Genomic DNA, 26,793 nt, shown 5'->3' on the forward strand with positions numbered 1-26,793 from the left:
CTCAAGCCAAAAACAGGCTTGTTTTTCAAATGCTTCCCCATCTCAATGAAGAGAGAATGAGAGAGAAAGAGGAAGACTCCAAATACAAACCTAAGCCTCTTGAATTTTATCAGATCCCAGGGTGTCTCACTTCTGTCCCTACGTAAGTCAGAAGAGACCGTCTCGCTCCATGCGTCTCACAAGATTCAACACCGGATGGCAGGCATTCGGATTTTTCTGTTATTACGGTGACTTTTTCCCTTTCATCCAGATGACTGTAAAAACTGCAAGGCGATTAAAGCCATCTACTCCTTTATCAGAGGGTTTATGGACAGCAGTTCTCAAGCCTTGGGGTCAACGGACCCTTTAAGTATTTTGTTTTAAGCCTTAGATTACTCACGTGTTAACAGTTGGGGCAAGCTGTTGAGAAAATTAAAGAAGGCAGGGGGGAAAGTCAGGTTAAACCAGATGCTGACAGAAAACCCTAAATGTGTCCATATAGAGTTTTGCGCAGCTCTACACAACTCCGCCTTGAGCTGGTTGGAAATGCTACTTTCATCTTAGGTACTTCCCATTCTCAGGAACAGTATACACCTTGTAGACACGAGTGTACATTTACATTTTAGGTCAATTTTCAGCTTTTCAGTTCCAGAAGAACCTCCTTCCTAGATCCCCGAGCATGGTGTGGATTTCTTGGTCATAGCTTTAGGATAAAATATACTCTAACTCTGCCCATAAAATCCCCCAGGTCCAGCCCTGCCCCCTGCAGTCTCACTTCCTGCTCCCCAGTCCACACCTGTGCCCCTCTGTGCCTGGGGACCATCCCATTGTCTTTTCGGTTCCTTCCCCTCAAAGCGCCCTCCACCTGGAACATCCATTTTCCTCTCATTCTAATTCATCCTTCAGCGTTCATTCTCAAGGTACCATGATTCTGTGGGTTCCCCCCATTCTTTTCTCACTTGGTATGGCCCCTTTTAGCATTTGAAAAATTGTAAGTAAATAATGTGTAATATTTTGTTTCGCGACATCTTCTCTACCAGGTTGTGCCTGGCAGATGGCAGGAGTTCAATGAATAGTTTGTTGGATGCATGGAAGGGAGGAAGAAGGGGAGGAAGATGGAAAGAAGGGAGGAAGGGAGGCCGGGAGAGGGAGGGGAGGAGAGAGCGTACATGCACCTGCAGCGGAGCCTCACTGTGGTGGATACTGTGAGGCACCCCCAGATCTCCTCTAGTGAAGGGCTGCTGCCCCGGCCCCTGGAAGTGCTGTCGGCACTGTTGGTCACTATGGCGACTGCCTCAGCTGCAGACAGCTGCCTCCCCAAGGTCACACCCCTTCTCCAGAGCATTCCACAGGTTGGCCAAGGCTGTCATAGTCTGTGTTAGAGTTCAGCTTCTCCCTCTGCCCAACGTGTTTCCTCATTCTCCTTTGCACAGGGCTGGACCTTGAGAGCATTTCCAGGTAGACCTCAGGCACTAAACTCTGTTTCAGAGTCTGCTTATGGGAAAAGCTAACCTGAGACTCATAAGCCTCTCCTAGAAAACGGATGCCCCCTAAGCCTAGGATGGACCAAGCCCTAAAAGTCAGGCTTCTGGTGGCGGTGGATAGGGGGACACTCAGCGAGATTCCCAGCTGCATCTCTAAAGCTGACAGTTTAGGCAAAAACCTGAGAAGAAGGGCCTTTCTAGAACTGTTGGAATCAGCAATGAGGCACTTGAAGTTCTCTACTGAAAGTAATTTTAAAAGTAGAAAAAGTCACAGAAAGTCCTGGTGCCTGGCAACATACTAAGTACTCAGCAAATGTTTGTTGAAACAATGAAAGCTTCTCTTTTTTTCTCCTGTTCTCTCTTTCTCCCCTAAGAATTTAAAACCAGAGAAAGATAATAAGACTAAAACATTCAGCTCCATCAGTTGTTTTCTCTAAGTCACTTGTTTTTAGCATGAAAGTGATAACTATTTGTAATGTATTTTTCCATTATCTTCTTTGTGCAGGAGGTTTTTAAATTAATTTATTCTCTCCCTGCATCAGGTTGTCTTATAATTGAAGACGTGACGTGTTTGTCTTCCAAATGCTTTTGGTGATGTCTTTTTTGCTGTTAACATCTTCTTTGTCTACACTTGTGATCCCTGCCAAATTGCCCATAGAACAGCAACTCAAATACATAAATTATGGGACTACATAGGCACCAATCACATCTGTTTGAGTCCAAATGTCTTGAGAGAGTTTTCTTTTTGCAAAACCAACACAGTCACATCTAGATTAACTGGAACATTTGGAGGATGGGTTAGTCTGGATAATATATTTATTCTGGCTGATTTCCAGTTAACCAGAACTCCACTGATATTTCCCAACCCTGATGCAGAAAATCTTTATAAAATGTATTGATCCTCTTGATGCTCTTATCAAGGAGAGTGGAGATAATGGACAATTTCAGAGGCAGAATCTAGTCATGTCATGGCAAGCATGTTGGACTTTGAGGCTTTGATATCAGTCATATCCTTGCTTCTGACTCAAGCCAGGACCACATCCTCAGGTTCTCAATTTCCTCTACAAAGAAGAAGATGCAAAACAACCTTTCAGATTTGGTGCATCCCCATCAATCCTAAAGGAAATCAACCCTGAATATTCATTGAAAGGATTGATGCTGAAGCTCCAATACTTTGTCCACCTGACTCGAAGAGCTAACTCATTGGAAAAGACCTTGATGCTGCAAAAGATTGAAGGCAGGAGGAGAAGGGGCAGCAGAGGATGAGATGGTTGGATGGCATTACCAACTCATGGTGATGAATCTGAGAAAACTCCAGGAGATAGTGGAGGTCAGAAGAGCCTAGTGTGCTGTAGTCCATGAGATTGCAAAGAGTTGGACACGACTTAGTGACTAAATAAGAACAAAACCAGATCTGAAAACTCCTTGGTTCCCAGAAGCAGTATTCATACTCTTTCATTCCATTTGGTTATAGAGGTCAGTGAAGACTGTTTGGGGCTCTGGGTTGCATCTACCCTCACAGTAAAAACTGATCTTTAGATCTGTATTTGCTAGATGTCTAGTCAATATTCAAACATCTGTTCACATGGATTTAAATTCCCATGTCCTAGTTCTTTCTCCTCAAAGTGGAATGAAGAGTGAAAAAAATGAAGTTAATTGGACCATAACCCATAGATGGTCTACACTGCATGGATTCAAAATGCATGTCCTAATGCCTCTTGATGAAAGTGAAAGAAGAGAGTGAAAAAACTGGCTTAAAATTCAACATTCAAAAAACGAAGATCATGGCATCCGATCCCATCACTTCACGGCAAATAGATGGGGAAATAGTGACGGATTTTATTTTCTTGGGCTCCAAAATCACTGCAGATCGTGATTGCAGCCATGAAATTAAAAGACACTTGCTTTGAATTTAAAAGATGCTATGATCAACCCAGACAGCATATTAAAAAGCAGAGACATTACTTTGCCAATAAAGGTCCGTCTAGTCAAAGCTATGGTTTTTGCAGTAGTCACGTATGGATGTGAGAGCTGGAGCATAAAGAAAACTGAGCACCAAAGAATTGATGCTTTTGAACTATGGTATTAGAGAAGACTCTTGAGAGTCCCTTAGACTGCAAGGAGATCCAACCAGTCAATCCTAAAGGAAATCAGTCCTGAATGTTCATTGGAAGGACTGATGCTGAAGCTGAAGCTCCAATACTTTGGTCACCTGATGCAAAGAGCTGACTCATTGGGAAAGACCCTGATGCTGGGAAAGATTGAAGGCAGGAGGTGAAGGGGATGATAGAGGATGAGTTGGTTGGATGGCATCACTGACTCGATGGACATGCATTTGAGCAAGCTCCAGGAGTTGGTGATGGACAGGGAAACCTGGCATGCTGGAGTCCATGGGGTCACAAAGAGTCAGACAGGACTGAGTGACTGAACTGAACTGAACTGAACACAACTGGGGAAGTTCCAGAGGTGATGTAACAGAAAGCATCAGGACTGGGATATGGAGCCTAGACTCTGCTTCTTGTCCTGCCAAGGCAAGTTTTTCTCCCCATTCTAGTCTTGTCATCCAGTCCAAGTATAAGGCTGCTCTGGGGTCTCTAATAGACTGTGACCTCAGCTTCTTAGATCAGAATTTCTGAACCTCAGCAGTATTGGCATTGAGACTGGATACTTTTTGGTGGGGACCATTCTGTGCCTCATAGGATGTTGAGCAGCATCTCTAGATGACTTTGTTCGTCTCTGATAATGAGGCAATAATCAGAAAAGGGGTGGAGCCAAGTCACGCATCTTAGACTCTTTCTTTTTTCCCCTTGATGCCTAGTGAGCCATTTCTGTTCCTTCATTTAGTAGATGTACATTAATACTTGCTATGAACTAGGCATTGTCCCAGTTGCTAAGAACCTCAAGACACCATGCCCTGCCTCCAAGGGAGTCTCTTTGGGGCTGTTTATGTGGCTGTCTCATTATGTACTTCATGGACCTCCACCACCCAGCTCTTTATTTTAACAAGAAGGGGACTTTCTGAGTAGAGTACGGCTTACGTGTGCACACACAGGCATAGGGTGGGACTCCTTAGAGCAAACATGTCTTATGGGAACTCTAACATATAGAAAAAAAAAAAGCCTAGATACCTGACCTTTTATTTATGATGAAGTCTAGGGACTCTGTCTGAATTTCTGCTGACTTCTAATGAACTCTTCCCAGTTTCATGCAACATACACATAGAAGACAACTTGGCTGCCACTGAGGTCAGAGACAGGACTGAGTCCCATCCACAGATGCTGCATGTACAAAGCTGCCAATTTCCTATAGGAAACCATTCAAAACTGCATTTATCCAGAGAATAGTTCCTCTACTTATGGGTAGAAATCACATGGACTAATGCTTGATCCTCAGAGGTAAAGAGTGTTGAATTTGCCTCTGGCAGAAGCTGAGGGAGACCAAGAACAGACGTCATTCACAGCTGGGGACAAATGTCTTAGACGCCACCAAGCAGTTCCTTCTGCGTTTGCAGCCTGGAGATTAACAGGCTGTCCCCAAATACGCGACTGGAGACTTGTTCTCGGTGGCTGTTAGCACAGCCAAATCCATTTGCTTCAAATTCAAGAGGAAGGAAGCTGGTCTTTCACCAGAACTGAAGGGACTGCTGGTGGTTCAGCACGAATCCCTAATACACTTTCTTGTGTATGATTCTGCACTCATTAACCAACCAACCAATAAAACAACAAAACACTGAAAAAATATATTGACGCAACCAGCTATTATATGATTGTTCCTTCGAGACTAATGGATGTGAGCGTCCTTTGACTTGGAATGTTAATTGCTCTGCTGTAAAGTTTGACTGAAGACACTTATCTGATAAACCTACAGTGCAACTTGCCCTCACCAGTTCTGTTGGCTTGAGAGAGAGCTGAGCTTAATAAAAGCTGGAATAACTGAAGAAACTAACACAAGTATCTGTTAGATTAGTTCCATGTTTCCCCGCAGAGTGTGTGTGTGGGAGGGGTTATCCTGGGTAGTACAGAGATGATATTTAACTGGTATGCGATGATCAATCTTAATACTTTTAATTCACATTGGAAAATACACACAACTACCAAATTAAGGCTGAGATTTCACAGATACTATAATTTACAAAAAGAGTAGCTTCTTTAAACAGAGATGATTTAAATAAAAGTATTAAATAAAGAATGTACCCACGTGTGGACAAATACGGCAAAAAGCAGTAAGATGGTTCTCAAATGATGGAAGTTTGGAAAGAATAGATCAATTTATGACTATAAGCGTTTGATGAGTTAGCAAAAAAAAGACTATGAAAATCCATCAGTCAGTATATCTGCTCTTCCCGTGTTTCCATTCACACTTTTTCTCCCAATGCATTATGTCTCCGTTGACTTCAAATGGCTCCAGGAGGTATAGACAAAGAATACTGTGTTGGTATGTAAAAATAAGTCTACTATTCTTGCCAAGAGTACATGATTTATACTCATAAGGAGGCATTGTTTTTGAAGTAAGGATGTTTTCTCAGTTAATGAATAGTATTAAATATCCAAGTAACATCAATTCCACAGGGAAAAGTTTGGGATTATTGCACTGTGGATAGTGCCCTCATGTGGCCTTAAAGTCTAGCTACATTTAAAACCACATTTCTAAGTTACGAGCCTTGAAATATGGCAGACAATGACAGAAGGGACACATGGGGTAAAAGAGCAACACAAGAAAATGTGATAATTTGCCATTACCCAATTCTTTCATTGAGTGGAATGGGATACCAATATGGCGGATGAAATGTCTGGTCAACTTTTCAGGAATATTCAGATATCCAACTTATCTAGGATATATTTTTGGTGGTAGTTTGAGTTAAAATGTTAACAAATCAAACAAGACATTTTTATTTTCAGTTTTATTTTTATCAAAACAAAATAATTTAACCATATAAAGAAGGAAATACATTAAACAACCAACCAAGAAGCCAACAGCTTCTTGATTCTGAACAACGGATAGTGTAGTAAGTTCTAAAGAGTTGGCTGCATATATAAGTACTGAGTCATCCTCTAGGGCTCCAAATGACAGAAGCTGATTATTTTCCCTGGCTCTTTTTTCTTTCAGTGGTAAAGTAATACACTCAACATCCTATACTTCAGATTGAATTATGTGTATCCCCACAAACATACAAAGCATGGATGAAAAGGATTGTACAGGGTACAGATCTAGCGCATAGGATTTCTTGGGTCCTGACATCTAGGTTTAATGAGTATCTGGGAAAGAAGAGCAAAAGGCTGTGCTTACAGATTGAGAAATGTAGTGTTTCAAATGCCAAAGAGTCTCCCTCGCAAGCGTTCTGGAGTCACAATTGAAGTGAGAAGAAATAAGCAAGCCCTGTTTGCCATGGCTGTAGAAATATGACCTCCATAGAGCCAGGCAGCTCATTTTTTTTTCCTCACCAGATTAAATTATGTCTGGAGATTTGAGCAGCGGTACATTCCGATAATGATGACAGCTTCCATAACTACAAAATCTGCTGCACCAGGCAGATTTTTGTGCAAAATGCAAATTTCTATGCTAGGAGAAAAAATGAATAATGTGGTCATTCTAAGTAATGAATGTAAATGCAAGGAAATACAGTTTGGCATGAGACAGAAATCATTCATCTGTCATGGCAAGATCTGTGGTCACAATGCGATTGTACAAAGCCACACTCCTCATCTGAGCTCTAGAGGAGGGATTTCAGGAGAGGGAAGTTTAACTTGCCCTTAGTTACCCATCATGCTGTTGACAGGGTTTTGATTCGAACACAGAAGCACCAATCCCCTGTCTTTTTTTTTTTTTTTTTTTAAGCCTCTTGGAAGAGGAACCATAAGTTCTCCTGGGTTGTGAAATGAGGGGTATTAGCTTGGTCCCGAATCTCAAAGGCCATGAGTTGTCTCTATCATGAGGCATGAGTGGTCTCTATCAAGTCTTACAACAAGGAGGCATGAGTTGTCTCCATCATGCCTTACATCAAGGAAGATTCAGGTTGTCCATCAAAAAGCACATGGCATCAAGAGCCACTTAACAGTATAGTTTGCCAAGAGCGGGGGAGTGTGAAACCTCTTTTCTCTATGCATTGTCAACAAGTGAGATCTGGCTGGGTGTAGGTACAGCTGGAGGGGCACACTTGGTGGTGTCTTGAGTATCACAGTTCATGGCATTTGTATACCTCACTCCAAGAGAATAGGAAAGAATTCCAAGTGCACTTTATCTTTGTCTATGACAGCATCCTGGGAGTTATTCTCTGTGGGAGAAGCTGAGACACCCATTGGTTAAGACCCTTACCTCAAGCTACAATGAAATTAACAGCACTGGGAAGAAAGGGGAATCCCTGATTTTTAGACTCCATTTTGCCCTGTTCTAAAATAAATTTGCTTTCCCTTAACCATTCCACAGCACACACTTGTACAGTCATAGCAGCAATGACCAATCAATAATCCTGAAATTTTATTTTTGATAACCCTAACTGGGTTATAGTTCACCAATAATATCCTTAAAATGTACCCCTATAGTTGCAGTTCACTTTAAGAAAATCCTTAAGAACTTGAGAAAATTAAGACTTATAAAATCAGAGATTGTCTGTTGCTTTATAAAAGAATTTTTCATTAAAAAAATATTTACCTTGGGATGATTTTCAAGAGCCAAGTCCTCTAGGGTCATTCAAACTACATTTTTTAATTTTTTTAATCCATTCAAATACAGCTTTTCACAAATTCATGTTGATATGAAGTAAGGTACACTTGTAAACATTGCCACCAACTAGCTTAAAGGACCATCGGAGAGAAGAAAATCGGTGACCTGCTCACCTTTGTATGAGAGGCACAGAGAGTTAGCGATGGAATCAGCATTCTGCCATGTTTGATGGAGCTTGGGATGTGGCAGCCAGCAATGATGGGTTGCAGAAGGATCGAGCTCCCACCTGATTCTCCTGAGGTCGTGCTACTGGGAGCTGTGATGTACTGACCTCAGTACAGTGATGCAGCCAGCAGCTCAGCAACCACCCGGGAAAGAAGGGTCTAGACCATAGTCTTCCCCCCTGACCAGTGCCTCCCAAGACAAAGTAACTAGCTCATCCTACAGATATGCTGGCTTCCTCCTACACAGTAGTGTTCTGTCTTTGCTTCTAATTTTTACATCATAAGCCACCATTTAGAAATGGGTTGACTGCACCCCCCTAAACCTGGAACTCTGGGGAAAAAATTAGAAGAGCTTCCCTGAGTCCACATTCTTGAAAAAAATAATAATTGGGTTTAGTTCCCCACATCCCCCTCCCAAACTTCTTGGGTGCAAGACTACTCCTCATGAGGCCCTCCTCCAAGCCACGCTCATGAGAATCGGGGCCCAGAGCAGCATTCAGTGCATCTAGTCATACTCTCTCCTTCCCAGAAGGAGAAAAAGGTGCCGAAAGGGCGTAAGTCTTCACCAAGATTCCCTAGCCAGCTCTGCACAAGGTCAGGCCTTCTCTCCCTCTTCCTTCAGGACTCAGAACACTTTGCTAGACTTCTCACTATAGTGGCAAGGATAAATCAAAGGGTAGATAATTATATCACTTTTGTTTGGTTTAGAAAGTACAGGAAGCAAACGCCTAGCCTCCTTCTTATGTTTTCCTTGACTGGACTTGAAATCACTAGGTTATGTCGAAGCACATCTGAAATGACCACAGACATAAGCTAAGTCACTGGGAGAAGCTGACCCTACCACAGAGTTTCTGTATAAACAACCCTTAAATTGGAAACTTCACTTGAAGACTCTTGAAATCTGACCGTCCTTCATCACAGACAAGGACGTATTAAAGCATCTTCATACCGTGCGAGATGTTTTGCGTTGCGTTTGAACTATGTCGTAGGAACATCCTTACATCAAAGTGAAGCCAAAAGAGCTGGGCTATAAATTCCAAATGGTACAAAATCATACCAAAAGCAAGTATAAAATTTTATTGAAATGCAGCAGTGTGGATCTCCTGAAGTTTCTCCTCTCCCATTTAAAGAGGAGAAGAGTGTGGTAACTTGGAGGCTTTGCTCACCACTGACGTATATCAGCTATTTTCTTCTGCACAGCGGTGCATGGGCTTGGAATCCTGGGGAATTTTCTCTGTGCTGTTCTGACTTGCACAATACAGAGGCTGATTTAATTTGACAGCAAAGTAACACCAAGCCCCCAAAATAAAATTACCAAGATGTAAAACAGCGTCAAAACTCCAATTAGTTTTGTAACCTTGAAGCTTCTGGAGGAAATCTGAAAGGCTCCCATCACGATGAGCAGGCATCAGTTTAAGCTGCAGAGATTACTAAAATGTAACCCTCTAATTGAAATTGCTCAGAGCACAATATGACAGAGAGAATTGGAGGAAAACAAGTGAATTTTCCCCCTCAAAAATGACTCATTACAGAGACTGTTCTATCAACTTTTAACACAATGTTCCTTTTGCAAGAGCTGGAAAAACCAAGGGTTCCAGAGGTCTCCACAGAAAAGGCACCAGGAATACAAGCGAAACATGCTGTGTCATTGAATCACACGTAAGCATTGACCATGTGTGCAACATTGAGAGACACTCAGTATTTCATCAGATCATAGGCATTTTGAAGTGTATTTACAGCTTCCACTAAGGAGGCAAATTACTAAGCCCAAACTTCAGTTTTGGGAGGAATCCAGAATGAACAGAAGTATCTCACTGCCCAGCTCCTTTGCAGGCTCCCCCAACTTTCCCAAGTACCATTACCCTCTCTGAAGCCAACCCCAAGCTCACTGATGGAGGAGACCTGTCACCTTGACCCTGGTTCAGAAGCAAGTCAATTGTGGCTGTCTGGGTCAATGCGTTTCCTGGGTAAGGCAGTGAGGAACCAAAGCAGAGGACGCAGCTAGGAGTCAAGCCACAGTCCTCATGCAGGTCAACCCTGCTTACACTTTGTTTCACTGCCACCTTTGCCCTGCTGGCACCTTGTGAGCAGGGCATCTGGGGAGGAGTGAGGCTGAGCTTGGGTTTCAGAGTGGGTTGGGGACATCTTAGAAAGAACCCCAGATGGCTTTCCTCTCTGCAGGGGCTTCATGAATAGAGTTCATTTCTGCCGCCCACTTGATGGCATCGACTGCAAAGTATCAACCATCTTTGACGACAGACACCATCTTTCTCTGGAAGCGTCAGATTTCTATCACTAACCGATCTTCATCATCGCTGCTGGTGTCGCTGGACTCCACACGAGTTTGCTTTCTCATTCCTTCCAAACTTCTCTTCCTGAGGGTTTTCAAAGAGGCTGCAGGGACCTCCATGGGCAGCCCTGGGTTAGAAGGGACGGCATCATCCTTTAGAGCCATGAATCCAGTTCCTTGACATTTCACACTGTCAGGTCCTACCAGAGGGCAGGGGACCAGTCCTTCCCTACACCCACATTGCCCCCCAGAAGGAAAACATGACTTGTGTTTCCCTTCCTCTTGGTGTGAACTAGCTGAAGCTGGTCCTAAAGCTGGTATTTCAAGATGAATTTTTCCAGTGGACCCTGGTGTAACTGAACCTGAAATTCTCTGCCCAGATGAAGGCTTCCCTGGCAAAAGGTTTGGGGACACACCCTCTTCTATCGTTTTTCTGTCTGGAGAGCTTTGTGCGAGAGTCTCCTCTTCACCCTGGCTGTGGTCTTGCGGTTCCACACTGTGAATTCCCAGGGTTGTGTGGCCTGCTCTTGCCCCCAGGGAAGGACAGAAGGCAGCTGCAGAGGTAGCAAGGTCATGGCCGAGAGAGGTTCCTTTGGACACAAAGGAAGAAGGCTCTTGAGCATCTGAGAAAACGCATGGTGTAGGGTCTGTTGAGATGTGCTGCTGGGACGGCAGCAGGTGAGTCTCCAATGATCCCACGTCGAGACCTTTGCTGTGGGCTGGAAGGCTGTCATTAGCCCCCAAGGAGTCAGATGGCAGAGATAAACCTGACCCCACAGCCGTGATTAGAGGACAACCAGCCCCATGCTCGCCAGCAGATGAAATCTCCTGCAACAAAGTGCAAAGGAAAATAAATGGAGGGAAAAAAAGTTAATTGGTATCAAAAAACTTGTGGTCAGAGATGTGGTCCTCATTGAGAACAAGGTCTGGAGGTCCTGATTCTTTACCAAGTGTGAACCTCGATACAATGTTCTCCTCAGTTTCCATTAATAACTAATAGATGCATTAACTCTAGGAGAGTTCCCTGTTGACACACAATAAGCTACTGAGACTGCTCTGTATTTTTATCTGGATTTAAGAAAACTCAATCACTCAGTTATCCAACCAGCTCTGAGCATCCAGTTTTAGATCATTACTTAATGTGTGCTACTCGGTGTGTGTGTATGCTCAGTCCTGTCCGACTCTTTGCGACCCCCTGACTGTAGCCCACCGGACTCCTCTGTTTTGGGGGATTCTCCAGACAAGAAAACGAGTGGTTTGCCATTTCCTCCTCCAGGGGATCTTCCTGATCCAGGGATCAAACCTGCATCTCCTGCATTGGCAGGTGGGTTCTTTACCACCGCCACCAACTGGGAAGCATCTTTATTCAAGTATGAATTATAAAGGGACTTGGGATTTTTTTTTTAACCAACTCTGAGATCATCCCAATGGTTCACCGTCCACTCATTCAGCACCATGTTTGAGGCATCTGCCTCGAGGGGCTTTTTATGCCAGGAAACTTCTCTAGGTGTCCTGAGTGAGTTCCGCCACACTGGACACTAACAAGGAAAAGAGAGGCATAAATCCGGACCACAGATGGGTACAGACAACTCGAAATCACAATTCCCACCTTTGCGATCGGTCTGTCTGTGTCCCCGATGGTTCTTAAGCTTGTGTTAGGACAGAAACTCCTGGAGACGTGTCCGCTCTCCTCTTCCTCCTGCTCTCTGTTCTCAATGCAAACATATGATTCTGAGGTGACACAAGAGGGCTCCCCTGACGGATTCACACCTGAAGGGGGGCACACAGATACACACCTGAAATTATAAAATCAGCCAATAGCCACTTCCCAGGGGTTGACCTATGTCTTCGATACCAGCTCCGAGCTCATCAACTGCGTCCTACATGGGATGTCCACCAACTCGATTTACCTTGAATCAGTTCACATTGTAAATAAAATGTCTCCACTTCTGCTAAGGAGAGAGATGGAAAAACCAATTCCTAAGGTAGAAAAATCCTTTGATTACAGATTTTAATAAATATTTCATATGGATCTTTTTTTTTTTTTCATTAGAGTCATCTTCCTTGCCACATTGGTTAATTTTGGATTGGCTTGAATTCTGTGGTCATTCAACTGAGGCCAGAGTAGAAATATTGAGAAAGGAAATTTCCCTGTTATGTTGGATGTCTTGATCTCCATCAGAGCACTGACAGCAGGAGGGCGATGGGTTTTTGTGTTGCTGTTGTTTTGTGGTGGTTTTTGTGATGAGTGTGGGAAGAGGGGCGACAAAGACATGGTCTTGACGGTCCCCACCAAATATCATCTCCCTTTCAAGGGAACCTTACTCTCTCTTCCATCTTATCATTTTGGCCTGGGATATAGGTCAGAAGGATCATGGAACTTCAGAGCATGTAGATCCCATCATGAGAGCAGAGCGGAAAAGCATTCTATAAGGACTGTGTTGCCAGAGAAAAAGGTTTAAACCACTTTTCAGTTTATGAACTTTAAAAAAACTTTGTGTGCTGCAGTCCATGGGGTCGCAAAGAGTCGGATGTGACTAGGTGACTGAACAACAACAGCATAGCTGGTTTACAATTTTGTGCCAATCTCTGCTGTACAGCAAAGTGACCCAGTTATACATGTATGCGTGCTAAGTCACTTCAGTCATGTTCGGCTCTCTGCAACCCTATGGCCCATAGCCGGCCAGGCTCCTCTGCCCATGGGATTCTCCAGGCAAGAATACTGGAGTGGGTTGCCATGCCCTCCTCCAGGGGATCTTCCTGACCCAAGCATCAAACTTGCGTCTCTTATGTCTCCTGCATTGGCAGGCGGGTTCTTTACCACAGAGCCACCTGGGAAGCCCTAGCCATATATAGACGTTCTTTTTTATATTCTTTTCCATTATAGTTTATCATAGGATATTGAGTGTAGTAGAGCTCCATGTGCTCTACAGTACGACCTTGTAGTTTATACCTGCTAATCCCAAACTTCTAGTCCTTCCTTCCCCCACCCACTCCCCCCTTGTCAATCTACTTTTAAATCTGCTTTTATTTTGATTAACATTACACATGCACAGGGTTTTGTTTTGTTTTTTTTTAAGTTGTCTTTCTACTTAAGAAAAACAGCCCACCCACTCATTTTTTCCCACTTGGGATTCCTTTCATGTTTATCTCCTTTTCTCCTAAGGACAAGCATGTAGCATTACTTTAGATTCCCCTTTTCCACTTTGGAGAACAGCTGATGATATCATGAGGGGAGAGGCGGGTTTAGAACCCTCATCCACAAGCCTCATTACCCCCACCCGTGGGCACACATCCCTCCCCTCTCTCCTCTCTTCAGTTATATGTTATATGACTATGCTGTCAAGATTTTGTTGGGGATATGCAATGTTTACATCATTATGTTCAGGAACATGCTTTTCACCACCAAGTCAGATGGTGTACTATGATTACATTGCCTTTCTTGCCAACACTGTTTTTCCTGAAATTAATCATTATTTTGTCTTCTTCTTCTGCCTAGTTTTTTGCACGAATTTATTACCAAAACCACCTCCCATTTCCTTCCCAATTGTCTTTTATTTCATTTTATTCATTCATTTCATTGCCTTGGAAACATCTCACTCAGAACGTTCTGACCTTTTCCCAGTGGACCACTGCTCACTGGGCCCAAAGTGGGGCTGAGCCAATGCATCTCCCTACACCTCCATCCTAACAGTTTTTTTCACCTCTGGTTCCTGGACACACACACCCCCCACACACACACAGACACACACATACTTCTTTTTCCTGGGTTTTCTCTCTTTGTGTTCTTTCCTAATGCAAAACTTCCGGCAATTTCATGAGAAAGGGTGAAATAAAATTCTTTAGACTTTTACTAGCGGCTTGTCTGATAGCTATCTGAATTAAAATTCATCTTCCTTCAGAACTGAAGATGTGGCTCCACAGAGCTCTAGCTGTTGAGAAGTCTGGAGCCAACATGATTTACTGTTCCCAATCCTTTGGAGGAAACGGTTTTGTTTTTCTCTCTGGAAACTCCTAAGCTCCTTTTTACGAGAGTATCACTATGGTCCTGCATCTATTTCCATTCGTTGTCTGTACACTTTCAATGGGTCCTTTCAATCTGAACCATGTCTTTATGTTTTACAAAAATATATTATTTCTTTGATATATTTTTTCCTTATGTTTTTTCTTTCTTAGCTAGAACTGCTCTTACTAGGTTATTAGACCTCTTGAGTTAACCCTCTATTTTTCTTTTCTTTCCTATTTTCTTTTTCTTTTTCTTTTCTTTTGGGGGAATTCCTTCAACTTTCTATTCCAACTTACAAGTGTCTATGTCTGTTGTTGTTGCTCAGCTGCTGAGTCGTGTCTGACTATTTGTAATCCCACAGACTGCAGCATGCCAGGCCTCCCTGTCCTTCACTATCTCCCAGAGTTTGCTCAAACTCATGTCCATCGAGTCAGTGACGCCATCCAACCATCTCATCCTCTGTCGCCACCCTCTCCTCTTGCCCTCAATCTTTCCTAGCACCAGAGTCTTTTCCAATGAGTTGGCTCTTCACATCAAGTGGCCAAAGTAGTGGAGCTTCAGCTTCAGCATCAGTCTTCCTTAAAGGTAGGATTGATATGTCTGTATCATGTTTTTAATTTCCAAGAGCCCACTCTTGGAATAATTATTTCAAGATTATTAATTATTCCAATGATTAATAATAATAGTTAATATTAATTATTATTATTGTCCCTTCTTTATAGCATCCTGTTACTACTTCATGGCTCCAGCATCTTCTCACCTGTCTCAGGCAAGATGTTGCCATTGCTGTCATTACTGAAACTTGCCTGTCCCTACACTGTCTATCTTCTAGGTTCCTTTGTTTCTGTTTGCTTTTATCTCTTTCATATTTAAAGGCTTCCCTGAGATATCCAGCAATCTATCTGCCCATGTTTTAGAAAGAGGTACTGAAGAGCTGGTTAGAAACTCTACAAATGTAAAGTGTCCATCGTGGACCTCCCTGCAGGGTTATCTTGTCGCCTTGTTGACGTGGAAAACCCTGAAGTCATCCACTTTGGGTCTCCACACAGGCTAGTCGACTTTTGCAGAAGGAGTTCTCTGATGTCCTGCCTGGAAATTGTAAGGCAGGTGTCAGCATTCTGTAGTCCGAATTGGGATTGGGCAGGGAGGGGCTCAGCATCCAGTGCCAACCTTTGGTTAAACCCTCTGTTTTCAACCTAGTCCTCTTGCTCCCCAGCATTTTGTAGGGTCTCCAGAGACTAAGCCCCAAGCATTATTTGGGAGTGAAAATGAAGGATGTGACCAGGATCTGAGAATCAGTGGTGGGGTGGAGGTTTCCGCGGGGTGGGGAGTGGTCAACCAACACTCCTGTTTTCAGTCCCACCTGGTACCATGAATTTCTTAATATTCTTGACTTGACCACTGTTAAATCAGGATGAAGTTCGCTTGGGTCTGCTACTCAGTGACCATTCAGCCTCTGCATTCTAATTCCCACAACCATGGCACTATTTCTTCTCTGGTTACCTAGTGCCCATAGGCCTGGACATTCTAAACACATTCCTCACTAATTTCTGGGTTTTTAGGGGAAAGTGGAAGAAAGTGAACATGCTCTCTCCTCCATCTTGAACCCAAAGGAACAGATCCACTTTTTATACCTCCGGGACAGGTCACAAGATGACCTGAACGCACTAATCTTGAGCAAATCAGCTTAAACATCTATCCAAGTTGCAATGATTTGGCAAAGGAAATTGTAATTTTCCCTTTAATACAATCTTTACTTGAGCACCACAATACCACAGTCATCTAAAGAAATAGCACCAGGATTTTGGTATTTCATTCATCCACTCAACAAACATGTTTTGGGCTCCTCCAAGGAACCAGGCACCATGTTCAACCCTAAGGAATCAGAGAACAAGACCAAGATGCCCTGGTTCTTATGAGACTTTGCTCCAACAAGGAAGAGAAACAGAGGCATGTAAGATAATTGAGGTTGTGATGGGGGTCAAGAAGGAAAGAAATGAGGGGTGACTACTCCAGGGAGGACCAATACAGAGGAGGCTATGACAGAGATGCAGTAAACAGGGAAGGGAGAACGATACTGAGAGTGATAATAAACAGAGTATTATAGAGAGTAGCAGTATCCAAGGGGCAGATTACAGAGAGTAACTGGGGTGGGACAGTTAACTGGCTTGCCTAGTAGAAGAAGGTATCTCTGATAAGGTGCCACCTGAAATGAGATCTTCAGGATCAGGAAGAACCAGCAGCCCTCAAAGGCCATTCCAGACGAAAGAGAAACAGAGGCAGGGGACCTGCAGTGGGATGGAGCTCAGAGGATGGACCCAGTGGAAGGAGGCTTTGCTGGAAGCACAGTGGAGAGCAGGGGGCTCAGGTCTTGTAGGATGCAAGAAGCCCTGGGAAAGGATTAGATTTTATTCACCATTCATTGTGAAGAAACCAGTGTTTCCATCAAGAAGTCTACATCCTCTAAAGATGCACATGGTTACTATACAGAGACTGAATTAGAGGAGAGGGCATTGCGGTGGGAAAACCAGTTACAAGGTTCCCAGGGTCATCTAGGGGACTGGGGGGATGGCATGTCTAGGGCAGTGGGGAGAGAAATGGAGAACATAGACTTGAGATCATTTTCATTCTCATCTATGAAAAACCACCCAAAGACAATAATGATGAAAGACGTTTCTAGAGTCCCAGGCCCACGCGCCTCACTCTAAGTGGATTAAGCCGTGCCCTTACAGTGACAAAACCATCAGGCAATTCATTCAATTCAATGAAGAGTGAAAACCAATTAGTATAGAGAAAATAATCAGATTGGTCAAGCATCTTCTCAGCAGGTTGTTTGGGTTTTTAAGCTTAACGAAAAGGCCATGTGTGCCTTTGACCAATAACTTCTGACTCATCAGAGAAAGCGAGAGGAGAAAATCCATTGATTTAATTTGCTTGTGACCTACAGTCTTACAGAGAAAAGAGAGTTATCTTTAATCATTGTGAAAAATGCCCAAATAATGTCACTAAAGTGTGTTAAATGAATTGAGATTCTTGGGAAAGGACAGCATCCTTGCTTTTAGATGGATGGCCCATTTCAAAAACTTTTCAGGTCCAATGTTAAAGCACAGAACAGGGTCCTGTTTATGTTCTGGCATCATTCTATGAATCACTTCATACACCTTCAGAAATTGTGGATTTCTATGTCCTATGGCAATCTTTGCAGATTCAACCGCTCTTATGCAATCATCAGCATCTTATTATTAGAGAACTCATGTCTCATCACTTCTGTTCCCCTCCCCATTAACGGCTGCATGTTTAATAATTTCCCTCAGAAATAACATGCTTCCCTGGTGGCTCAGACGGTAAAGCATCTGCCCGCAATGCGGAAGACCCAGGTTCGATTCCTGGGTCAGGAAGATCCCCTGGAGAAGGAAATGGCAATCTACTCCAGCACTCTTGCCTGGAAAATCCCATGGACGGAGGAGCCTAATAGGCTACAGTCCATGGGGTCGCAAAGAGTCGGACAAGACTGAGCGACTTCACTTTCACTTTCAGAAATAACTGCCGAACCACATGGAGAGAGGAAGAGACTGCTTAGTGTGACAACAAATTTAAATTTAGCCATCTCGAAACAGCAATAGGAAACTGTAAATAATTAGAAGGAAAATGGAATGAAGAAATGACACCATGAAACTTACAGCTTAACTGGTGAGACCCTTAATGCCAAGCCTCCTGCCAGCTATGTCATGGCGAGGCCATATTAAAATGCTAATAGACATATTACTCAAATATCATTATCTTGAAATGTAAGAAATTCAATGCTTTTTCATCAGTTGCCCCAAACCACCCCAAACCTCCATGAATTTAGAGTCCAAAGATGATGAATTATAAGAAAGGAGTAAAAAGGAGTCTTCCACGTGGGCCTCGTTAAGTAAACTGTAAGTGTCAACAAGATCCCAGGAGTAATCACCAGACTACTAATTTATATGATACGAAATTGTTTACAAGCATCCCTGCCACTGAAAGATGCACAATGGGCTAGCATTTAAAATTTGCGATTACTTCAGGAAAGCTGGGCAGAGCTCTAAATGGAGTCACTATGTGGGCAATTATTTGCTCATCCAAATACTAGTTGAGCACATTTTTTTGAGTCCATATTTTTGTTTTGTGTTGTTGTTGCTTTTTAAACTTGAAAAAATATTTATTTTTGGCTACACCGGGTCCTCACTGCTACACTTGGGCTTTCTCTAGTTGCAGTGAGCAAGGGCTACTCTTTGTTGAAGTGACTTCTCCTTTTGGGGTGGCTTCTCTTGTTGGGGGGGCTTCTCTTGTTGCAGAGCACAAACTGTAAGCACCAAGGCTCAGTACTTGTGGTTCACAGGCTTAGTTGCTCTGTGGAATGTGGAATCTTTCCAGACCAGGGATCAAACCCATGTCCCCTGCACTGGCAGGAGGATTCTTATCCACTGTACCACCAGGAAAGTCTTTGAGTCCCTATTTCTTGAGCTATTTATGAGTCCATATAATTGTGCCTAAATATTTATTACTGACCACAGTCAACACTCTGCCAGGAACTGTGCTGAACACAGGCAGTTTATTCAGTGACCAAGGCAGACACCTTTATGGAAATGACAGTCTAATGGCAGAGAAATTCAGCCAGCAAATCATTACACCAAAAAATGATCTACAAATAACAAATGCTAGAAAAGATGTGGAGAAAAGGGAACCCGTCTGCACTTGTCAGTTGAAATATGAATTGGTGCAGCCACTCAGAAGAACATTGTGGAGGTTCCTTAAAAAACTAAAAGTAGAGCTACCATATGATCCAGCAATCCCACTCCTGAGCATATATATCCAGAGAAAACCATAGTTCAAAAGGATACATACACCCCAAGCAGAGTTCATTGCAGAGCTGTTTATAATAGCTAAGACATGGAAGCAACCTAAATGTTCATCAAAAGATGAACGGATAAAGATGATGTGGTATATATGTACAATGGAATACTACTCAGCCATAAAAAAGAACAAAATAATGCCATATGCAGCAACATGGATGGACCTAGAGATTATCATACTAAATGAAGTCAGTCAGAAAGAGAAAGAAAAACACCATATGATATCACATATATGCAGAATCTAAAATATGACACAAATGAATTTGTCTACAAAACATAAACAGAGTCACAGACAGAGATCAGACTTGTGGTTGCCAAGCGGGGGCGGGGGGACTCGGAGGATGGATGGATTGGGAGTTTGCAATTAGCAGCTGCAAACTATTATATACAGGATAGATAAACAACAAGGGCCTACTGTGCAGCACAGAGAACTATATCCAATATCCTGTAACAAATCATAATGGAAAAGAATGTGAAGAAATATTTCAAAATATAAAATTTCAATTAAAAAAATCACCAAGTAGGTGTAGCAAATGCTAGAAGGAAAAAGCAGAGGGTGCGATAAGATGGTACAAGGGGGTCCTGACCCCACCTGTATCCATGAACAGGAGTAAAACCATGCATGCTGTAAAACTGTTAACCCACACTACCTGTTTAGGGCTGGTTTTCTCTCCACCTAGTCTGAATCATTCATTTAAGTAGTTATTCAACCAATAGTTTTAAGGCTCTCAGATTGAACTAAAATTTTTTGCAAGCAAATCCATTCGTTTCTGCCATTCTATTACAATTTCTGTTTGTAAGGAACTCCAGAGAAGAAAAAAGTACAGCTGAAAATGATGGAAGGAAGAAGATTTATTTGCAGGCAGAGGCTGGGGACATTCATTCCAATCAGAAAATGATCAGAAGTGGGTGGGCCGTGGGTGATAGGGAGCAAGTAGTGCTCGATTCTAGTTCCATAGATGGACAGGGACTGGAGAGAGAGAACCAGGAAAAGGTATTTATCCAGAGCAACCTTGGGCACTTTTGTGCTATCCCAATGCAATCTTTGGAAAGTTGGCCTCTAACTAATCACAAATGAATCTTTTATTCAGAAACACTTTCCTCGTGGCTCTCATCTCTTTTCTATTCCTCTGATGAAAGGCAATCAGGACAAGAAATCTTCCTGCACAGAAATTCTTTACCTAAACTATGTTTAGTGGAAATTGCTGTTTAAAATCGTGCTTGAAGTTAACAGTTGGATCCTGTCCAGACAACAAGAGAGTGACTTTATAATGGAGATTGAAAATAGAATGATGAAACCATGTCAGGAAAAGAGATGATCAAAGAAATGGCCACCTGAGACTTTAAATGCTGAGACTAAATGCAATCCATCCACTCTCCGTATCGTTATTTTAAAAGTTTCCTGTTGCTAAATGCAATTGTCTACAAAGGTCCCTTCCCCAGGACCTAACTGATACACTCACGATGGCTTCTCATCTTTCCTTGAGATTTACACCTTGGAAGGAAGGAGAAATTACTCTGTTTCAGCAATTCCAGAGCTTGGCGACTTAACTATTAATAATAGCTTTAGGGAAAGAATGAATACTTCTCTATTAATTCTAATGAGAAAAGATGTAGGAAAGTCATTAGCTCCTGTCAGAGGAGGACAGCGAAGGCTAAGTGGGAGAACAGCCCAGGAGAGACCCCTTCTCTGCCTTCCAAATTCTTTCGGATGCTCTGGAACATGCTGAGGACTCTTTTGAGAACAAAAGGGGAGAAGGTTGCTGGCCCGAGGCCCTGAATCACAAAAAGAAACTGCTACAGAAAACCAGGAAAAAAGGCACAGTCACCCTTTATTCTGGGGACGTATTCAAGCCTCTTCATCCAGTGTTTGGAAATTGGCCCTTTTATGTGAGTGTAATTAGGAAGAGTTTTTACTTGAGAAACCACCTGTAATCATGGCCATGTCTACACCTCTGTTCCTGAGATGAAAGCAAAGCATTTTGATCACATTCTCCATTCAGATATTTTCTTCCAACTCTGCGAACAGGGTTGGTTTGAAATCTTGCCGTAACATTAAAGCTTGGTCGTGTATAGAGTTCAACAATGTTCCTTCAGGAAGCAAGACAGATGCCTTCGGGATAAAGACAAGTAATGAAAGCAACTCAGGAACACTCTTGGAAAAGCTTTTCTGAACAGCTCCTGAAGAAAATGTGTCTAGTGGGTCAAAGACAGTGGTTTTCAGCCAGAGGTGATGTCTAGGGACTTTCTCCAATGCGTGGTACACAGGATAGACCCCCATCCCATTCTGGATGGCCCCAACCCCAAAGGTCAACAGGGTCACGACTGGGAAACCCTGGTTGAAACCAAAAACCATAAACTCAAAAGCTACAGGGCCAGATCAGTAACAGAAACGAGGGCTGTGGATGAAGAAGAAGGACTGGCCCAGCCTCAAGGGCCAGGCTGCCCCTCAACGCCCCACTCACAGAGACCAGCAAGGACCAAGAGGCAAATTTGCTGGAGCTATCAGTTTTTCATGAGAAACCAGAAATCTGAGCTCCATGGTTCCCTTTTAAACACTGATAAATTAATTTTCAAACCACATCACTGTGCTAACCAACCTATCTGTGGCCTGAATGCTGCCAAGAGAGGCCAACGAGTGACCCTTTGTTGGGGAAGAGGTTCGGGGGCACCAAGGATGAAGGCAAGGCTTTAGTCTCCACTCAGCCTCTGCTCTTTTGCAGAAGCAAAGTTTCTTTTAAAAAATACTGTCAAAAAGATATTTATGGGAGAGTAATCCTGTTTTTGAAAAGTAATTTAGTAGTGTCTTATAAAATGAAATTTATAATTATAAAACGTGCCTTGATCCAGCAACTGCTCTCTGGGAAATTGAGCAAGAATATTTACTGCAGCAATAGCTGTGGTAGGAAAAGCAATAGCAATCAACAGGAACATCCATCAATGAAGGAAGAGTTGAATAAATAAATTATGGTACAGCTATACTGTGGGATTTTTGTGCCATTATTAAAATGATCTATCCATCAATCTGTAATATATGCCTAGAGTTACATACAAGATGTATTAAGAAGAAAAGAGTTGTAGATGACTGAATATGGTGTGATCTCTTATTTTGTGTAAACAACAAAATAAAGTGTCTGTCCATATTTTTATGTATGTAGAGAAATGCGTGATGGTGCATCAACCCAACTCTGGCAGCCTCTAGGGTTCATGAGGCTGGGGATTGTCAAATTTTCCTTGCATATGTCAGTGTTGCTTTCTTTGTTGCAATAAGTATGGTATGGTTTTATTAGTCTGAAAGAAAAATTAGAGGCCAATAATGACGTTGGCTTTAAAACTCAGACTGAAAGTCATGAGGAAAAACTCTAGATTGTGCAGGGCAAATCATTTTTATCAGAACAAGGAAGACCATCATACTCTCATAACAATAGGTCATTTCTTAGGCAGAGGAAAGGTTGAGAGACACACAAAAGGAAAAGAAAAATATATTTTTCCATCTTTTAATCAAATCTGAAGTACTTCTGTTCTATCATTTTTTTGTATGAAATTTTGCTACTTCCAAGTAATCATTTTCCAATCTCTTTTTTTTCCCAGAAACCACTTTTCTCTATGGTTTAAATTTCTCTTCTCCTTCTCTGATGAAAAGCAATCAGTTTGAGAACACTTCACTTACCACTTTCTCCAAAAAAACATATTTAGTGGGAAAGTATGCTTAAAATCTTTTGGTAAGTTGAAACTTCAAATCATCCTCAGACAAAAAGAGAATGCCTTAAAATAAAGAGAGGACAAATTGTGGGGAAGAAGGAAAATGAAATGAAGAACAAAAAAACCCAGCTAATATTATTTGAATTATTTAGTGCCAAAATTGAATCAAGAGAACCTACTTTAGAGATCATTACTTTCAAACTTTCTTAACTCTAAATGAAAATTGTAGAAGAAAAAAAAGAAGTTCAGGCTTTTGGAATATAATTGATGTGTTTAGGCAATTGCCTCATCATTTCTTAAGATTTACACCCTTAGAAGGAGGTGTTATCCTTGTTTCAGTGATTCCGTAAGCAATATTACTTAACTAATGGCTTTAGGAAAAGAATATCTCCCCATTAAATCTGACAGGAAAAATAATGGTACGGAGCCATTAGCTCTAGTCAGAGGCGGAGAGGGAGTTGGTGGGTGAGGGAACCCTGGAGTTCAGGCTGCCATTTTGTTTCTCTCAGGGAAACATTTGGAGGTGATTTGTGACAAAGGGAGCAGGTCAGGAGAGACATGAAGTAAACCAACACCCACCTTCCATCTCCACCAGTCCCAGTTCACTCATGACTAACAGAAGTTGAAAGGGTGAAAAGATAAAAACAATTCAAATATACTTAATTTCAGAGAACTACATCACCATCCTCATATAATATTGAGCTATTCCACCTTTTCAATAGGATTCAGTAAACCTTTTATTTCAGGAAGTACCTGTCAGAGAAGTTCTCTTTACCTTTCTTTTTTTTTTTTTTTTTCAATGAAAGATAGCTGCTTTGATAATGTTTGCCTCAGAAGAATTTTTCCTAAACTATGTTAATGGGAAAAAAAATCAGTTAAAATATTTCAGTCACTTAAAAGCTTAGGTATGGACAGAAAATTCAAAAGAAAAGATTCCAGTGAGAAAGAAAGCATAGAAGTGCCTCCTTCACCCTGGAATTAAATAAGGGTTTATTGTCAATGATTTAAGCAGCTCAATTCCGCCTCACTGATGTAGTGTACACATAGCTGAAGAGAGGAAAATTAAGACATAATTACATAAAGATTGGTATTGTGGTAAATGCCACAGAGGAGATGGGTTATGAATCATGGCATGAGGACACCTAATTAGGCTTGAGAGGAAGTGACCAGCCTGAGGAATCAAGATGTCACCTTGCAGAACCATCCAAGGGTTGAACTGCATCTGTGGATCGCCTTGGGTGGTGTAGTCATTTCGACAATATTGATTCTTCCGACCCAAGAACACAGTGTCTGCTTCCGTTTCTCTCATCGGTGTCTTATAGTTTTCAGAGTGCAGGTCTTCTGCCTCCTTTGGTAGGTTTATTCCCAAGTGTTTTATTCTTTCTGATGAGATGGTAAATGGGACTGTTTCCTTAATTTCTCTTTCTGATCTTTCATTCTTAGCTTATGGAATTGCAACAGGTTTCTGTGCATTGATTTTGTATCTTGAAACTTGACCAAACCCTGCTCGCATCCTCAGGATTCTCTATGTATGGTGTCATGTCATCTGCAGACACGGACAGTTTTACTTCTTTTCCAATCTGGATTCCTTTCTTCCTCCTCTGATTACTGTGGCTAGGACTTCCAAAACTGTGTTGAATGAAAGTGATGAGAACGGACATCCTTGTTTCGTTTCCGATCTTAGAGCTTTCAGCTTTTCACCACTGAGTGTGATGTTAGCTGTGGGCTTGTCATGTGTGGCCTTTATGTTGTTGAGGTAGGTTCCCTCTGTTCTGGAAAGGAATAGTATGAAACCTCAGCTGGGTTCTTCAGAGAGAATATAGTTGAAGGACCCACCAGAGGGACAGAAAAATACATTTACTAAATCCCACTCCATGCCAGAGTATTTCTCTCTCCTAATGCAATTTTCTAAGCAATCATATGTTTTCCTTCAGAAACTACTCTTAGCAGTACTTACTTCTCTTCTTTGATGAAAGGCAATCAATTTAAGATTTCCCTCTCAGAGATATTTTTTTTCCCTGAAAGATGTTGAGTGGAAAGCTGTGTTTAAAATCAACCCTGAAGTTGCAAGTTTGTTCCCAGACCATAAGTATGTACCTAAAATTTAGAGAGCCACTGTGGGCATGAGGTGAAGGAGAAAAAAAAAATACAATTACTGAAAATACTATTTGGAATCTGTAACACCGAGATGGAAATCAAAAGTATATCCTCTTTGAATTATGATTCTCAATGTTTCTTTATGAGCCTATAAAATGAGGCTGCAAAAGACTGTCCATTTATTGAAATACAATTGAGATATTTGAGAAGCTCAATTCGTCCTCAGGATTTGCATTCTTAAAAAGAAGAAATTGATCCATTTCAATGATAATAGCTGAGAAGAAAGAGCATTTGTTTTCTCCTTCATTAATCCTGATAAGGGGGGAAATGGACTAATTTCTAACTAGAAACAAAAGCAAGAAAGAAAATATTGGCATTGGCCTCAATCCATTTTGGTTTTCCAATCACTTTAGGAAAGAAACATTGTAAGTTTAGCCTCTGTGAAAAGATAATATCCAGGGAGAATCTCTGTCTTCCCTCAAACCTAAAATGCAGTAAAATCAATAAGACAAGAAACCCAGGAAACAAAACGAGAGAACATTTTTCTGTTTTTGTAACGTGTTTAGATACTACATCGCATGTGCTACTCGGGCATTTTGTCTTTCTCCAGAACACCTGCCTTTACCTTTTTTTGAGGAAAGGCAAGTATTTAGAAAGCTGAAAACTTCCTCTCACTCAGATATTTCTTCTAAACAACATTAGTGAAGGAGTCAGTGTAAAATATTTCACTAATGTGAAATCCCGTACCCAGAATTCAACAGCATTTCTTAAACTCTATTATAGAGGAGCAAGGGGACTGGGAGAAAAGGAAAGGAATAAAAGCAACTCAAAAGACTCTTTGAAAACTTTTCAGACCAAAATTTACTCAAGAATGTATGCTTTCAACCCAATTTCCTAAGTGTGGTTTTCTCAATAATGAAAGAAACTCAACCGGGCGGACTTTGCCCATAATGGAAGGACTTTTCAACTTGGCTTCAGCTTTTCTCAAGATTTCCACCTCAAAAGAAAAGAGCCCTCCTGCGACTGCAATTCCGTAGCAAAGAGACTCAAGGAGTGTGTTTTGAGCAAAAGCCTCGATGTGGTTTCTATGGATGCTGGAGGAAAATAAAGGGGGACAGTCATGAGTTCTTTCAGCTGAAGCAGGAAATAAAATATCAAGGGTTGACTCTGCCCTGTGATGAAGAGGCTCCAACCTCAAGGTTACGTGGAACTTGGAAGCGCGTGTAACAAAGGGGAAAGAGTACTAACAGGAAGAGATGGACCCAATTCTTTTAGAATCCTAGGAAGTCAGTCTTTTGTCCTCCCAGCAGCTTTAGAAATTCTGCCTTTTATAACGGGAAACTTAAATTACAGGATTTTTTTTTTTTTTGAACTTCAGAAACTCTCCCAGTCTTGGAATCACAGACTTTGTCTTCCTCTACATATAATCAGTCTAGTTAAAAATGCCCTGGAAATGTAAAACCTCAGTTACACA

At 41.9% G+C, this 26,793-nt stretch overlaps 1 protein-coding gene across 2 annotated transcripts in view; it reads right to left on the minus strand.

The window, feature by feature from the left end:
- Positions 1-6,348: 6,348 nt before the first annotated feature.
- Positions 6,349-26,793, minus strand: part of ZNF831 (zinc finger protein 831) — a 91,503-nt gene continuing 71,058 nt past the window's right edge. Inside the window, exons 5-6 of one of the 2 annotated variants that reach the window (XM_005214941.5) lie at positions 12,247-12,407; positions 6,349-11,465 (exon numbers count right to left, since the gene is read on the minus strand). In XM_005214941.5, coding sequence (XP_005214998.1) covers positions 10,629-11,465; positions 12,247-12,407 — 998 coding nt within the window. In that variant the 3' untranslated portion in view covers positions 6,349-10,628. Of the gene's footprint in view, positions 11,466-12,246; positions 24,995-26,793 lie in introns of those variants that run through there. The other variant, XM_059892995.1, reaches the window with a different exon arrangement.

This window comes from Bos taurus, chromosome 13 (assembly GCF_002263795.3).
Source record: "Bos taurus isolate L1 Dominette 01449 registration number 42190680 breed Hereford chromosome 13, ARS-UCD2.0, whole genome shotgun sequence".
Lineage (NCBI taxonomy): Eukaryota > Metazoa > Chordata > Mammalia > Artiodactyla > Bovidae > Bos > Bos taurus.